General features: G+C 42.0%; 1 protein-coding gene across 6 annotated transcripts in view; it reads right to left on the reverse strand.

The window, feature by feature from the left end:
* The window catches only part of nf1a (neurofibromin 1a), a 155,606-nt gene that overhangs the window by 61,685 nt on the left and 78,397 nt on the right, over window positions 1-15,524 (reverse strand). For 5 of the 6 annotated variants that reach the window (XM_061682142.1, XM_061682138.1, XM_061682141.1 and 2 more), the window contains 2 exons: window positions 15,235-15,297; window positions 5,855-6,013 (listed from right to left, as the gene is read on the reverse strand). In XM_061682142.1, the coding sequence (XP_061538126.1) occupies window positions 5,855-6,013; window positions 15,235-15,297 (222 nt within the window). The remainder of the gene's footprint in view (window positions 1-5,854; window positions 6,014-15,234; window positions 15,298-15,524) is intronic. The other variant, XM_061682139.1, reaches the window with a different exon arrangement.

A 15,524-nucleotide genomic window follows, 5' to 3' on the forward strand; every position in this document is an offset into this window, starting at 1 on the left:
CCCTTGTCCGGATGCGGGTCACCGGGGCCCCCCTTTGGAGCCAGGCCTGGAGGTGGGGCTCGAAGGAGAGCGCCTGGTGGCCGGGCCTGCACCTATGGGGCACAGCCCGAAAGGGTAACTTCCCATGGGCTCACCACCTGTGGGAGGGGCCATAGGGGTCGGGTGCAGTGCGAGCTGGGTGGTGGCCGAAGGCGGGGACCTTGGCGATCCGATCCCCGGATACAGAAGCTGGATCTAGGAATGTGGAATGTCACCTCTCTGGCAGGAAGGAGTCTGGTGTGTGAGGTCGATAAGTTCCGACTAGATCTAGTCTGACTCGCCTCTACGCACAGCTTGGGCTCTGGTACCAGTCCTCTCGAGAGATGTTGGACTCTCTTCCACTCTGGAGTTGCCCACGGTGAGAGGCGCCGAGCAGGTGTGGGTATACTTATTGCTCCCCGGCTCGGCGCCTGTACGTTGGGGTTCACCCCGGTGGACGAGAGGGTAGCCTCCCTCCGCCTTTGGGTGGGGGGACGGGTCCTGACTCTTGTTTGTGCCTATGCACCAAACAGCAGTTCAGAGTACCCACCCTTTTTGGAGTCCTTGGAGGGGGTGCTGGAGAGCGCTCCCGCTGGGGACACCATCATTCTGCTGGGGGACTTTAATGCTCACATGGGCAATGACAGTGAGACCTGGAAGGGCGTGATTGGGAGGAACGGCCCCCCCCGATCAGAACCCCCCGCTGGGGACTCCATCGTTCTGCTGGGGGACTTTAATGCTCATGTGGGCAATGACATTGAGACCTGGAAGGGCGTGATTGGGAGGAACGGCCCCCCCGATTAGAGCCCGAGCGGTGTTCTGTTATTGGACTTCTGTGCTCATCACGGCTTGTCCATAACGAACACCATGTTCAAGCATAAGGGTGTCCACACTTGCACTTGGCACAAGGACACCCTAGGTCGCAGTTCGATGATCAACTTTGTGGTCGTATCATCGGACTTGCGACCACATGTCTTGGACACTCGGGTGAAGAGAGGGACGGAGCTGTTAACTGATCACCACCTGGTGGTGAGTTGGCTCCGATGGTGGGGGAAGATGCCGGTCCGAAATGGCAGGCCCAAAAGTATTGTGAGGGTCTGCTGGGAACGTCTGACGGAATCCCCTGTCAGAAGAAGTTTCAACTCCCACCTCCGACAGAACTTTTCTCATGTTCCGGGGGAGGCAGGGGACATCGAGTCCGAGTGGACCATGTTCCGAGGCTCCATTGCTGAGGTGGCCGACTGGAGCTGTGGCCGTAAGGTGGTTGGTGCCTGTCGTGGAGGCAATCAACGAACCTGTTGGTGGACACCAACAGTAGGGTATGCCATCAAGCTGAAGAAGGAGTCCTATCGGGCCTTTTTGGCCTGTGGGACTCCTGAGGCAGCTGATGGGTACCGGCTGGCCAAGCGGAATGTAGCTTTGGTGGTCGCTGAAGCAAAAACTCGGGCACGGGAGGAGTTTGGTGAGGCCATGGAGAAAGACATCCGGACGGCTTCGAGGAAATTCTGGTCCACCATCCGGCGTCTCAGAAGGGGGAAGCAGTGCACCACCAACACTGTGTATAGTGGGGATGGGGCGCTGCTGACCTCTACTCGGGATGTTGTGAACCGGTGGGGAGAATACCCCACCGGTTCCTCCTCAATTCCACCGACACGCCTTCCCATGAGGGAGCAGAATCTGGGTTCTCTGAGGCGGGCTCTCCTATCTCTGGGGTTGAGGTCACCGAGGTGGATAAAAACCTTATCGGTGGCAGGGCCCCGGGGGTGAATGAGATTCGCCCGGAGTTCCTCAAGGCTTTGGATGTTGTAGGGCTCTCCTGGTTAACATGCCTCTGCAACATCGTGTGGACATCGGGGACAGTGCCTCTGGATTGGCAGACTGGGATGGTGGTCCCCCTTTACAGGGGGATCATACTCCTCAGCCTCCCTGGTAAGGTCTATTCAGGGGTGCAGAAGAGGAGAGTCCGTCGGGAAGTTGAATCTCAGATTCAGGAGGAGCAGTGTGGTTTTCATCCTGGCCGTGGAACAGTGGACCAGCTCTACACTCTTAGCAGGGTCCTTGAGGGTGCATGGGAGTTCGCCAACCAGTCGACATGTGTTTTGTGGACTTGGAGAAGGCGTTCAACCGTGTCCCTCGGGGTGTCCTGTGAGGGGTGTCCTGTGAGGGGTGGTTCGGGAATATGGGGTACCGAACCCCCTGATACGGGCTGTTCGGTCCCAGTACGACTGGAGTCAGAGTTTGGTCCACATATCCAGGAGTAAGTCAGACTCATTTCCGGTGAGGGTTGGACTCCACCAAGGCTGCCCTTTGTCACCGATTCTGTTCATATCTTTTATGGACAGAATTTCTAGGCGCAGCCGAGGCGCAGAGGGGGTCCGGCTTGGTGGCCTCAGTATTGCATCTCTGCTTTTTGCAGATGATGTGGTTCTGTTGGCTTCATCAATCCGTGAACTCCAACACTCACTAGAGCAGTTCGCAGCTGAGTGTGAAGCGGCTGGGATGAGAATCAGCACCTCCAAATCTGAGACCATGGTCCTCAGTCGGAAAAGCGTGGCAGGCTCTCTCCAGGTCGGGGATGAGATCCTGCCCCAACTGGAGGAGTTCAAGTATCTTGGGGTCTTGTTCACGAGTGAGGGAAGAATGGAACGGGAGATTGAAAGGCGGATCGGCTGCAGCGATGCGGACTTTGTATCGATCCGACGTGGTAAAGAAGGAGCTAAGTCGGAAGGCGAAGCTCTCGATTTACCGGTCAATCTACGTTCCTACCCTCACCTATGGTCACGAGCTGTGGGTCGTGACTGAAAGAACAAGATCCCGGATACAAGCGGTCGAAATGAGTTTCCACCGCTGGGCTGTCTGGGTTCTCCCTTAGAGATAGGGTGAGAAGCTCGGTCATCCGGGAGGATCTCGAAGTAGAGCCGCTGCTCCTCCACATCGAGAGGAGCCAGATGAGGTGGCTGGGGCATCTAATTTGGATGCCTCCCGGACGCCTCCCTGGTGAGGTGTTCCGGGCACATCCCACCGGGAAAAGACCCCGGGGACGACCAAGGACACGCTGGAGAGACTACATCCTTCGGCTGGCCTGGGAATGCCTCGGGATCACCCGGAAGAGCTGGATGAAGTGGCTGGGGAGAGGGAAGTCTGGGCGTCCCTGCTAAAGCTACTGCTCCCGCGACCCTACCTCGGATAAGATGTAGAAAATGGATGGATGGATAAATTGCTCATAGAATTGATGCACAGCCGCCCCCTAAAGACGATCGTCAAGGGTCCGGGGTGGCTTTGATGACCCCCTCCGGGTGGATGCCCAGGGCCACCACCGCATCCGGCGGCCATCTCTAAAAGTGTTGATGTAAATCAGTCCACGGTGAGATAAATTGCCTGTAAGTGGAGAAAGTTCAGCACTGTTGCTTCTTTCCCAAGCAGTGACCGTCCTGTGAATATGACTGCAATTGAATTTGACTCATTGAATTTGTCTCCCTGAAATACCTCAGGCAGGTGAACTCACGCAACCACTCATTCCACAAACAGACTGATCCTCACAGAATGAGTCAGACTTATTACCAGGATGTCTCCTCTGGCACACTGAGTTTATTGGGGAGAAAGTAAGCACTGATTTTCCTCTGTCATTGTTCATGCTTCAGGGTCCGAAATATTCAAGTTTTTTTGTATTGCAATTATTGCTATATAAAATTATTTTGTATTTATTTTGAGATTTGTGTAGCAATATTTTTGACACGCTGTTTTAGGCAGTAATTTGAATACATGTTCCAGTAAATATTCAATCAATGTCTAGTTTTATGCTTAGCTACCCTAAATTTAAATATAGAGGCTATATAAATTAGATGAATCAACTAGTCTAATTGTTTGCTGATCATGTCAATGAAAGTGTTTTCTCTGGTTACTAGTAATTATTATACTTACCATTTCTAATGTATTTACTACAATGAAAAGCCGACACACTGCAAATGCCAAATTAACGGAAATGAGCCTAATGAATATTCATGGTTTCACTAAATTCAAATGTTTTTTTTCATTTTTTTTTTATAAATTATAATTAATCGGGTTAAATGAACTTGAATCAATTAAATTTCACAATACATCGTTTCACCTAATCATCACGTCAATCTTTCGTCTTGTTCAGGAGTTAATGTTGGTTGGCAAGCCAAGCTAATTTGTGCATTATTGCCAACAACTGGGATAAGGTGTGGAGCAGAAGTTTGTAAGCAAAAAAAAATATATATATATATTCAACAATTATTATTTTTTTTAAATAATTAAAAATAAAAAGCTAATTTACTGGTCACACATGCGCGAGTAGATGAAAAATTTACTTGCATTTTCTGAAATTTTAGGGGCAAAACACCACCATTTATGGGCAGTCTGGAACCCTGTGCACATCTGAAATTTGAAGCTTGGATGTGCCATACCACTACTGGCAAAATATTCTGTGGACAGATTAAACCAAATTTGAATCTTTTGGGAGGAACACACAAAGCCATTTGTGGAGAAAAAATGGCACAGCACACCAGGCATCAAAACCTTATCCCAACTGTAAAGCATGATGGAGGGAGCATCAATGTATGGGCATGCTTAGCTCCCGCAGAGCCTGGACAGCTTACTGTCATCAATGGAAAAATTAACTCACAGGTTTATAAAGATATTTTGCAGAACTTGAGGCTTGATCTGTTCAACAGTTGAAGCTCAAACGAGGATGGGTGTTAGAACAGGACAACTATCAAAAACACCGAAACAAATCAACAAAAAAATGACTTCAGAAGAACAAAATTCATGTTCTAGAGTGGTCAAATTCCTGACCTCAACCCGATTGAGACACTGTGGCATGACCTCAAAAGAGCTAATCACACCAGACATCTCAGGAATCTGAACTGCAACACTTTTGTAAAGAAGAATAGTCCTAAAGTCATCCTGATCGTTGACCACATCTGATCAGCAACTACAGGAAACCTTTGGTTGAGGGAAGGTTATTGCTATCAAAAGGTGGGTCAACCACTTAATAAATCCAAGCGTACGCTTACTTTTACCTTACTGTGCTGTGAATGTTTACGTTATGCTCTACAAAAAATATAAACATATACAGACTCTGTTTATTCTTGTGATTTAGATGATGATCTGTCTACATTTTATTCCAATTTATGCAGAAACTTGAGAAATTCGAAAGGTTTCACATACTTTTTTCTCCCATTGTATACACTAATTTCTGCTCACAGTACACAGTATATACAAAAACAGGCGAATGCATTTTAAAAAGTTAACATGAGTGCCTTTGTACCTTTATGCCCTAATTGCACTGGAATGAATGTTGAGCAATGAGCCACCACTTTTGTAGTGGCAAACCATTGATCATTACATAAAAAAGCAGTGCCGTTACGCTTCGCTCAATTTATCCATCCATTGTCTGTACCACTTTATCCTCACAAGGGTCGTGGGCGTGCTGGAGCCTATCCCAGCTATCTTCGGGCGAGAGGCGGGGTACACCTTGAACTGGTCGCCAGCCAATTGCAGGGCACATATAAACAAACAACCATTTGCGCACACAATCACACCTCAGGGCAATTTAGAGTTTTCAATCAACCTACCATGCATGTTTTTGGGATGTGGGAGGAAACCGGAGTGCCTGGAGAAAACCCACGCAGGCACGGGGAGAACTTGCAAATTCCACACAGGCGGGGCCGGGATTCGAACCCCGGTCCTCAGACCTGTGAGGCAGATGTGCTAACCAGTCGTCCACTGTCCCGCCCAAACCATTGATCATTACATAAAATAAAAATAGCAGTGCTGTTATGCTCAATTTAATTATTTTGTTTAATCCCCTTACCTTAGACATAAGTTTGAGACCCCGTTCTATCCTAGGAAGAGGTTTTTTCTCCAAGATGCCAGCCTCATATGGGGATACAATAGCCGGATTAACAAATCGCAGAAACATGGCGCTGCCCACGGCACCAATACTGTTCTGTGGGAATCTCTGACTCACCACCTGTGTGAAGGAGCATAAAAGAAGCAGGGGCAGTTGAAAAGAGAAAAACAAATGAGATGTCAGACAAAAATAATGTAGTAGGTTTGGGAGAGGCACCAGGAAAAGGCAAAGAGAAGGACAAAAACATGAATTTCGATGAAGGGCATAATGAAGTAATAATTTGAAAAGTAATTATCTAATATCAGGATCTCAAGATGACCAGAGAAAGGTGAGCCATGGCAACATAAATGCTGGTTTCAGAAAAAGGAAAAGTGAATAATACTCTGAATTAATGTGTGGCTCCAACCAGAGCAAAAGTGAATCTCACTCCAGAAAAATAAAGTTTAGGTCAGGACAATGACAGAGAGAAAAAAAATAATGAACTCAACCACATTGAGAAGAAAATGTGTTGAAGAATGTAGACCGATATTTAGCCAGTGAATGACAGATGTAGAAGTATAGGTTGTGATGCCAAAAGGTGGAGGAGCCAAATTGGTGACTATTATCTTGTTTGGAAACAAGACAGGATTGTACGTGATAAATGCCACTTCATAAATTATTGTGGGTTACAACAAAAATCTCTGAAACTGCAATGTAATTCAGCACTTGTCAAACTTCTAATACAGAAGACTTTGTACAAGCAAAAGGAAATGTTTGCAATTGTCATTTGGGGAATTGCGACCATTTTGCATGATAATTAATGATTATGTTTAATGTGCTAGCTGTTTCAAACCAATTTCAGGGAATACGGTATAGCTCTAATAAACTTAACTTCTCTTTAATAGCTGTCAAATGAAACTAAAAAGTCAATTTATATTGTATGGCATATATGATCTGAGTAATTAGACAGAAAAATAAGTCTAAAGATCATCTCGTACAAGAAAGTTAGGTGGATGAAAAACAAAAAAGTAATTATCACTTAAATAGTTACAAAGGTATTTTCCATGGTTTGAAAGCACTATAGAAAATATGTTAAAAATTTAGACTACGCCGGCAGAGCATTGCAATTACCGTAATTTGTGTATAATGCACATTTGTTTCCCCAAACAATTGTCAAAGGTCAAGTGCGTATTATACATAGGTATGGGGGGAAATGAAAACATTTTCACATTCTAAAATTGTATGCCGCCATCTAGAGGTTTTGAAAAAGCTGTACACTTTCATTCCAATATGACAGGGTTACGTACGTATGACTGCATATATGCATAGTTGTCGTCATAAGTTTACATACCCTGGCAGAATTTGTGAAATATTGTGTTTTTCCAAATACAACTGATGACTGGACAACAACCATCATTAATTTCTTTATGGTTTTGTTTTGTTTAATGATAATGCTTTTATAAAATGCTTGATTAATTTGAATCTCAAAATAAAATTAAATGTGTTTCGCATGGCCCTTCTCTTTTCTTTAAAGAATTGTATCCATCTTATAAATTCTGCCTCGGTAATCAAACATATGAGCACAACTGTGTGTTTGGGTAGAAGCAAAATCATGCATTGTAAAAATTAATTATAAATAGGTAGAAGGGTTTTCCAGAATTTTCAAGTCCAGTTTGGGGGTGCGCATTATACATGAGAAATTGCAGGTACATTTTGGCATTGAAAATACATTTTGGTATCTTGGACAAATACCTATTGACACCAAAATAATCAACAGCATTTAACAAAAATTTTATTGAAAAACATAAGATGTAAAAAAATACTATATTGTATTTGTTTATATTATATATTATGATGTATTTTTCAATACCTGTCATTAGAATGCCCCTTTATTTTCTTTCAATGACAGTACTTTTGTTTTTCCAGTGTCATTTTGCAATTTCTAATTCCTGGATTGCACATTCAAGTGTCTTTTTTCACTTTTAATCTAATGTGTTTTGGCCTGTATGGTAGCGATAGGAATTTCAGCTCTCGGTTCTTTCGGGATCGGCTCCCTAAACAGGGTTAGGGTTTGGGGTTAGTTGTTCCAACTAATTAGGACCAAATTATTTGTAAAAGGAATTACCAATCTAAAACATATTATATTATACACATTCATTATTTATGTGGCTTCAATTTACAGTGCTAAAAAAAATTAACCGTAAAAAATAAACAAAGGATCATCAAAAAGGTGTGATATTTTTGTATTGTTGAACTATTCTTGCAGCAGCAACAGCTGCAGGAGACACTTGCACGTTTCTTAACAGCAAGTTCTCCTCTAACTGAATGGATGAACAGTGCACATATGCCAGTTACTGGTTGTTTGTGGAGCCGGTCTGATATGAAATCTTAATTTTACAAAGTCTGCACGCTGCTGTCCACTACAGTAACTTTAAACTTGAAAATGTTTATAGATTTTACTTTTTTTTTTTTTGCGCTTATTTCTTTTCACCTTGGTTGCGTGTAGTCTCTGACTATACAGCAATGCTCTCTCACGCTCCATTGTCTCTCCCTCACTCCAGTTTTTGAGCTCACTGTACTGTGCATCTGTAATTTCCCCTTTTGCCCATTTGCTTAGTGTCGACACAGAAGCCACCACACACATTGACAAATCTTATGCTGCTTTAACAGAAAAAATACAATAAAAAAAAAAAATACGCCGATTGTTCACTTCAAAGAGCTCTAAGAACAGTATAATTCACACCAAAACTTCACTACTGTATGGGAGGGACCATTATTGCTAAATGCACAGTCAGTCAGCCATTAGAGTGAAATTAAGCCCGACAGTAGGGGTCCTGCTTCCCCTTGAAGGTTACAACATAGCAATATAACAATATATGAGTAACTGAACACAATTTATAAACTATTTCACTAGACTCGATTCCATGGATTGACTAATACAAAACTGCCAATGTAGGAGGTTGAATATGTGAGCATGAAGCAGTCATAAAATTTTGCTTGGTGAAAAGAACAGGTGTTTTATATGTTACTATTATGTAAATTCTAGGTAATGTGAAAAAAAGAAACGTGTGTGCAAACCAGAAAGTTGGAATTGAAAAATGACACTGACAAAATAAAATAAAAGCATTGTCAGTCAGTGATAAAGGCCATGGAAGGGGAAGGCCGAAAACTGACATAAAAAAAAAAAAACATAAGATAAAAGAAATCCAAATAAGATTGTATTTTTAAATGTTCGTGCATACATTTTTCAAGTGCATGTTTTCAATGCCAATTGTTGTTTTTGTGTTAAATCTTTTTTTACCATGCCAAAACTGATTTTCAATGGCAAACAGTAACGGCAGTATTCTGGCTTCATAATTAGTGGCAAACATTTGCAATTAATGAATGTGGTAGACTACATGAAAAGATGAGGACATGAGAGATGCTGGTGTACAACCTGGGATAGCAGTGTTATCTTTGGAAATATGACACGCTCAACCACAAAATAGTACATTTTTCAGTGACAAATTACATAAGCGCCAGGAGTTGAGACAATCCTCTGAGAAATAATGAGCAGCCCATTTCAGTTTTTATTTGCTCATCATAAAGTTAGTTCTGTAAACATGAAGCAACCAGCGAAGTTTGTTGATCAATGTACAGTAGTCCCTTGTTTAGCGCGGGGACTACGTTCCAGACCACCCCCGTAATAGACAAAATCTGCATAGTAGCAACCAAGTATTTATTGTATTATTCATATATACACTCTATTGTCAAAAGTATTCGTTCACCTGTCTTGACTCACGTATGTACTTAAGTGACATCCCATTCCTTATCCATAAGGTTCAATCTGATGTCGGCTTCAACAGCTTCAACTCTTCTAGGAAGGCTCTCCACAAGGTTTAGGAGAGTGTTTCTGGGAATTTTTAACCATTCTGACATGTCAATTTAGACGCACAGCTGGAGAAGATCTGGTCAATTTTCAAAATAAAACATTTGACACCCGAAACGCAATACAACGGAAATTATATAAATTAGTCATTCTTTCTAATGCGGCCCGGTAACAAATGCCTCACGGACCAGGACCGGTCCGGTCCGCGGACACCAGGGGTTGGGGTCCCACTGCTCTAATTCATCCCGTAGGTGTTCTATCAGGTTTAGGTCAGGACTCTGTGCAGGACAGTCAAGTTCATCCAGACCAGACTCTGTCATCCATGTCTTTATAGACCTTGCTTTGTGCACAGTCATGTTAGAAGAGGAAGGGGCCAGCTCCAAACTGTTCCACAAAGCATGGATCATGAAATTGTCCAAAACCTCTTGGTATGCTTAAGCATTCAGAGTTCCTTTCACTGGAACTAAGGGGCGAAGCCCAGCTCCTGAAAAACAATTCCACTCCTTCATCACCCTTCCACCAAACTTTAAACTTGGCACAATGCAGTCAGACAAACCAGACTCCTCCATCAGCTTGCCAGATGGAGAAGCATGATTCATCACTCCAGAGAACAAGTCTCCAGTGCTCTCGAGTCCAGTGTGTTACAACAGCGTGGCTTCGTAGTAAAAGAGTGCGGGTACTAGACTGGCCTAGACATCAGCACCAACTTCTATATTTGGCAAAACCTGAAGCATTTCCTTCTGCTTCAGGTACAGTGGGCCAAAAAAGTAATTAGTCGGGCCACCAATTGTGCAAGTTCTCCCACTTAAAAAGATGAGAGGCCTGCAATTTTCATCATCCCGGGCTGGATGACTGCTTGGCATTGGGGCTCTCCTCTCATGCACCGCCGCTGCTCCCTGGGCTCCCTCCCTTATCGTTCCCTTGTCGGGCGCCCCTATCCGTCCTCCTTTTCAACAAACAAGGGACACCACGGGCTGGGCGGGGACTGGCTGCATCGTGGACCCTGCAGGTTGAAGGTGGGTGGGGGTGTCTTGCTCTCCTGGGGGTAGGGGGCTTGGGACAATGGGGGTCGGCTGGGTAGGTGGCATTGGGTCCCTGCGGCCTCCTCATGGAGTTCACGACCCTTGTCCTCCATACTTCTTCTCCCGTCCTTGTCCTGTCCTTCCCTCAGAGGCTATAAGCACTACTGCTCCATACAACACTTATATTTAATGTGTCATTGTTCTCGAAAATATAAAGATTTTCTTTGATCATCTTGTTTACAGTTAGTGCTTTGTCTTTTGTCTTCTTTTCTCACTCCCCTCTAGAAACTGCGTTCTGTTCGACTGATCGACTCTGATTCCCAATAAATACCCATTTATAATACTAAGAAACCACAGCAGCAGCTTAAAAACTCCACTGTGACAGTAAAACTGTTCCGGCATAAAGGGATACAAAACCTCCATTCTGCTTGACCTAACAGCCGAACAGGACCAAAAAAAAATAAAAAAAGTCATTTTCATCATAGGCATACCTCGCCTATGAAAAAAAAAAAAATCCTGAAAAATCACTTTGATTTTTAAAGAATTTATAAGCAAATTATGTTGGAAAATAAGTATTTGGTCAATATCAAAAGTTAATCTCAATACTTTGTTATATACCCTTTGTTGGCAATGACAGAGGTCCAACGTTTTCACACACTGTTGCTGGTATTTTGGCCCATTCCTCCATGCAGATCTCATCTAGAGCAGTGATGTTTTTTGGGGGCTGTTGCTGGGCAACACAGACTTTCAACTCCCTCCAAACATTTTCCTATGGGTTTGAGATCTGGAGACTGGCTAGGCCACTGCAGGACCTCGAAATGCTTCTTACGAAGCCACTCCTTCGATGCCCGGGCAGTGTGTTTGGGATCATTGTCATGCTGAAAGACCCAGCCACGTTTCAGCCCTTGCTAATGGAAGGTTTTCACTCAAAATCTCACGATACATGACCCCATTCATTCTTTCCATTACACAGATCAGTCGTCCTGGTCCCTTTGCAGAAAAACACCCCCAAAGCATGAGGTTTCCACCCGCATGCTTTAAAGTAGGTATGGTGTTCTTTGGATGCAACTCAGCATTCTCTCTCTTCCAAACAAGTTGATTTTTTACCAAAATATTATATTTTGGTTTCATCTGACCATATGACATTCTCCCACTCCTCTTCTGGATCATCCAAATGCTCTCTCGCGAACTTCTGACAGGCCTGGACATGTACTGTCTTAAGCAGGGGGACACGTCTGGCACTGCAGGATTTGAGTCCAGTGGTCAGTGGTCAGTGGTCTTGTATGTCTTCCATTTTCTAATAATTGCTCCCACACTTGATTTCTTCACACCAAGCTGCTTACCTATTGCAGATTCAGTCTTCCCAGCCTGGTGCAGGTCTACAATTTTGTTTCTGGTGTCCTTTGACAGCTGTTTGGTATTGTATGGCATAGTTGGAGTGTGACAGGTGTCTTTTATACTGATAACGAGTTCAAACGGGGGCCATTAATACAGGTAATGAGTGGAGAACAGAAGAGCCTCTTAAATAAGTTACAGGTCTGTGAGAGCCAGAAATCTTGTCTTGCTTGTTTGTAGGTGACCAAATGCTTTTTTTGCACCATAATTTGCTATTAAATTCTTTAAAAATCAGACAATGTAATTTTCTGCATTTTTTCCCTCATTTTGTCTCTCATAGGTGAGGTATACCTTTGATGAAAATTACAGGCCTCTCAAATCTTTTTAAGTGGGAGAACTTGCACAATTGGTGGCTGACTGAATACTTTTTTGCCCCACTGTAACTGGCAGTGCCCTTTGGTATGAGACCGAGACAAAGCACCTGTAGGAATATTAAATGTCCACATTGTCTTAAGATGTCTTTAAGAGCTACCAAAGATGACCAATAGGCTTACTTGGTATTTTCATAATCATATCATACAGTGCTCACGCTCCCCATTCGCCACCTCCCCTGTCTAATTGAAACAGGATGTGGCGATGTGAATATTGTCCACGTTAGCCACAATGGCAAATAAAAATCACCCACATTAAAATCTATTCCTGATAAAAGGTGAGCAAGCTCATTCGGCTGTGTGTGAACGGTGTTAGTGGTTTAATAATTTAATAATAGTAATTTGCGTGATGTAATTTAGACCACTTTAACCTGCTTTTGAAATCTGTTACATTTATCTGGTAGCTAAAGTTAGTAATATTTAATATATATAACTAATATTTATGACCAAAGATTTAGAATATTAGGTTTATCTTTAAGTAAAAAGCTTGAATTTTAGAAAATTCTATTTCCTGAGCTAGATAAAGTAATTAAGCTCCTTCTTGAGGATTATTAAATAAAAAAATAATCATCTGAACACTTTTACTGTAATTAATAAGAACGTTAACTTAATATTACCATTTCAACTTCTTTTATACTCACAACTTGATGAAAAGCATCACTCGTGTCACTCCACTTTACTCTGCTGACAGAGCAGTGCTACTGCTACTGGCAAGAGCATCATTATACAGTATTACATTTTTACACGGCATGGTGTTAAAGTAAGTCAATATTCTTCTTTGATGGAATTTTTTTTTGTTTTTACAATTCCTTAGTAAAATAAGGATTTGATATTCATATCAATTCATCATAACATTTAGGCCTGCCGTACAGAAAGATGTCAATGTCGTGTTGGTCATACTATAGAATAATTTCTTGTGTTTAGTATATTAATGCTGAAGATAAATTTCCTCCTGAAAAATTGCATGCCAAATAACAATCGCAATATTTATCTAAAAGAAAAAAAACAACAACTTTTTCCCATATCATTCGGCCTATTCCAAATTGATGACGAGGGAGTTTGAATTGGACCCAAATCATTATAAGCTTATTGGCTTCCCACTGATGAGGACTGGCTAATGGTTTAGCCACATAAATAGGTTGTGATGTCGCTAACTATACACGTGTGGCTAGAAGATTTTTATATGGCTAAGGAACATTGGCTAAGAGGTTTTACTATCCTGTGCCAACCCTGTCATATAGAGTATGGTATACTTTTATTTGAAGACACCAGCAAGAAAGAAAAGAGTATTCTTGCAAGTTCAGCTTCAAACCATCATGTTAACAGCCTGCAGATAATGCAGTTACCACTGCTCACACAGGAAATCCACTAATCTGCTTTCCTGTTTTCATATGATGTTCGCTTATCCATACTAATGCTTGTTACCAAACTTCCGGGTCATGTAAACCTGAACAACTAAATATAATAATAAAAATAATATTCCATCCTGCCAGTGTTTTTCACGTCAAATTTTGGATTTGAGCCTAAAAGTGGAATAAATGAAAAATCAGGCACTTTTGTATTGTTTGCATTATGATAAAACACATACAAGTCACTTTGTGTCAACAAAATTACTAGGATATTTAATCATCTGTTCAAGTCATATTAGCCAAGTCAACTTAGGTGAGTGCAGCATGCAAATGAGTAAGATTCACATTAGGGGAAATATGATGGCAGAGGAAATGTTTTGAAAAAAAAAAGCCTCCTGTGTAAGAGCAAACAGCAAGTCCCGAGAGTAAGAGGGTAATGAATGCCACTGCTTCCTGGAGACTGTTAATTGAAAATGCATAAAATGGTGACAATATTAGTACAGTGATTGTAGTAGAGTTGTACAATAGAGATGCTTTGATAACAACTGATTATTCAACTAATTTATGTATTTTGAGATTTACCTGCTGATTCTGACTTTGTTTTTATGTGTTCTTAATTTTTAGCAGACAAAATCAAATAAAGCACAAGTCGAACACCCAAGTTTATATTGCATAATTATCTTTGCCAATACAATAATCTTAGGTATTGATATCATTCCCCTTTGTTGGTTTCTTAGGGTGAATGATGCAAAAATTGCAAAACTGACTTTCACAAAACTTTGTAGAGATGATTGGTAGTTGTACAGAATGTATTTGTACCTTTTACTGTTGAAATCCACATTTAGACTAAGTAGACAAGTAGTGACTCACCATATGCAGCAGACTGGAGTGGAACAATTTCGTCGAACACAAGATTATTTATTTTTTTAACTCAAGTTAACTGTGTTTATAATTTAAAAGGTCATGTAAGTGACAGCACCTAATTCTTCTTACTGAAGTTCTCTGTTAAATTGAAAACTGGCACAATTTATTTAAACAAACAAACAAATAAATAAATAGTAAAGGGAGGCTTTGGGTTCTCTGCATAAAAGTGTCAAGGGGATTAAATTTGATCAGCACAGGAGTGATTTTAGACGACTGGTGATGGTCAATTGATCTGAAACTACAATCAATTGATGCATCCCTATTGCACACAAAGTTGAAAATGCAGAAAAGAATAAAACATTTCTGGAGGGACACTCAATCAAAATTAATTTTAAACAAAGACAATAAACCAAGTGAGGAAAATGCAAAAAAAACAAAACACTTTTTTGCTTTCGGGAAAGTATCTGAGGGAAAATAGAGTCACCAAACTTACTGCTTTTTTGTTTTCCTTTTTTTCTTTTACAGTTGCCTTATTCAGTAGAGAGTGGCAAGTAGCCTACAGAACAGAGACGAGTAGAATCATGGTCACAGCACCAGCTACACACGCACACAACCCTACCAATTAAGGTACACAGGTATAAGCTGTAGACTAAATTTCTTGTCAATCACAGAAAATATGTGTCACAGAGCTATTTGTTAATTGGCAAGGAAGCATGCCATGCATACACTGTCGTTGCTGGAATTCAGTGCATGCTTTTTGTGTGCCTTATAAGCTGTAAAAGG

Source organism: Phycodurus eques, chromosome 7 (assembly GCF_024500275.1).
Source record: "Phycodurus eques isolate BA_2022a chromosome 7, UOR_Pequ_1.1, whole genome shotgun sequence".
Taxonomy (NCBI): domain Eukaryota; kingdom Metazoa; phylum Chordata; class Actinopteri; order Syngnathiformes; family Syngnathidae; genus Phycodurus; species Phycodurus eques.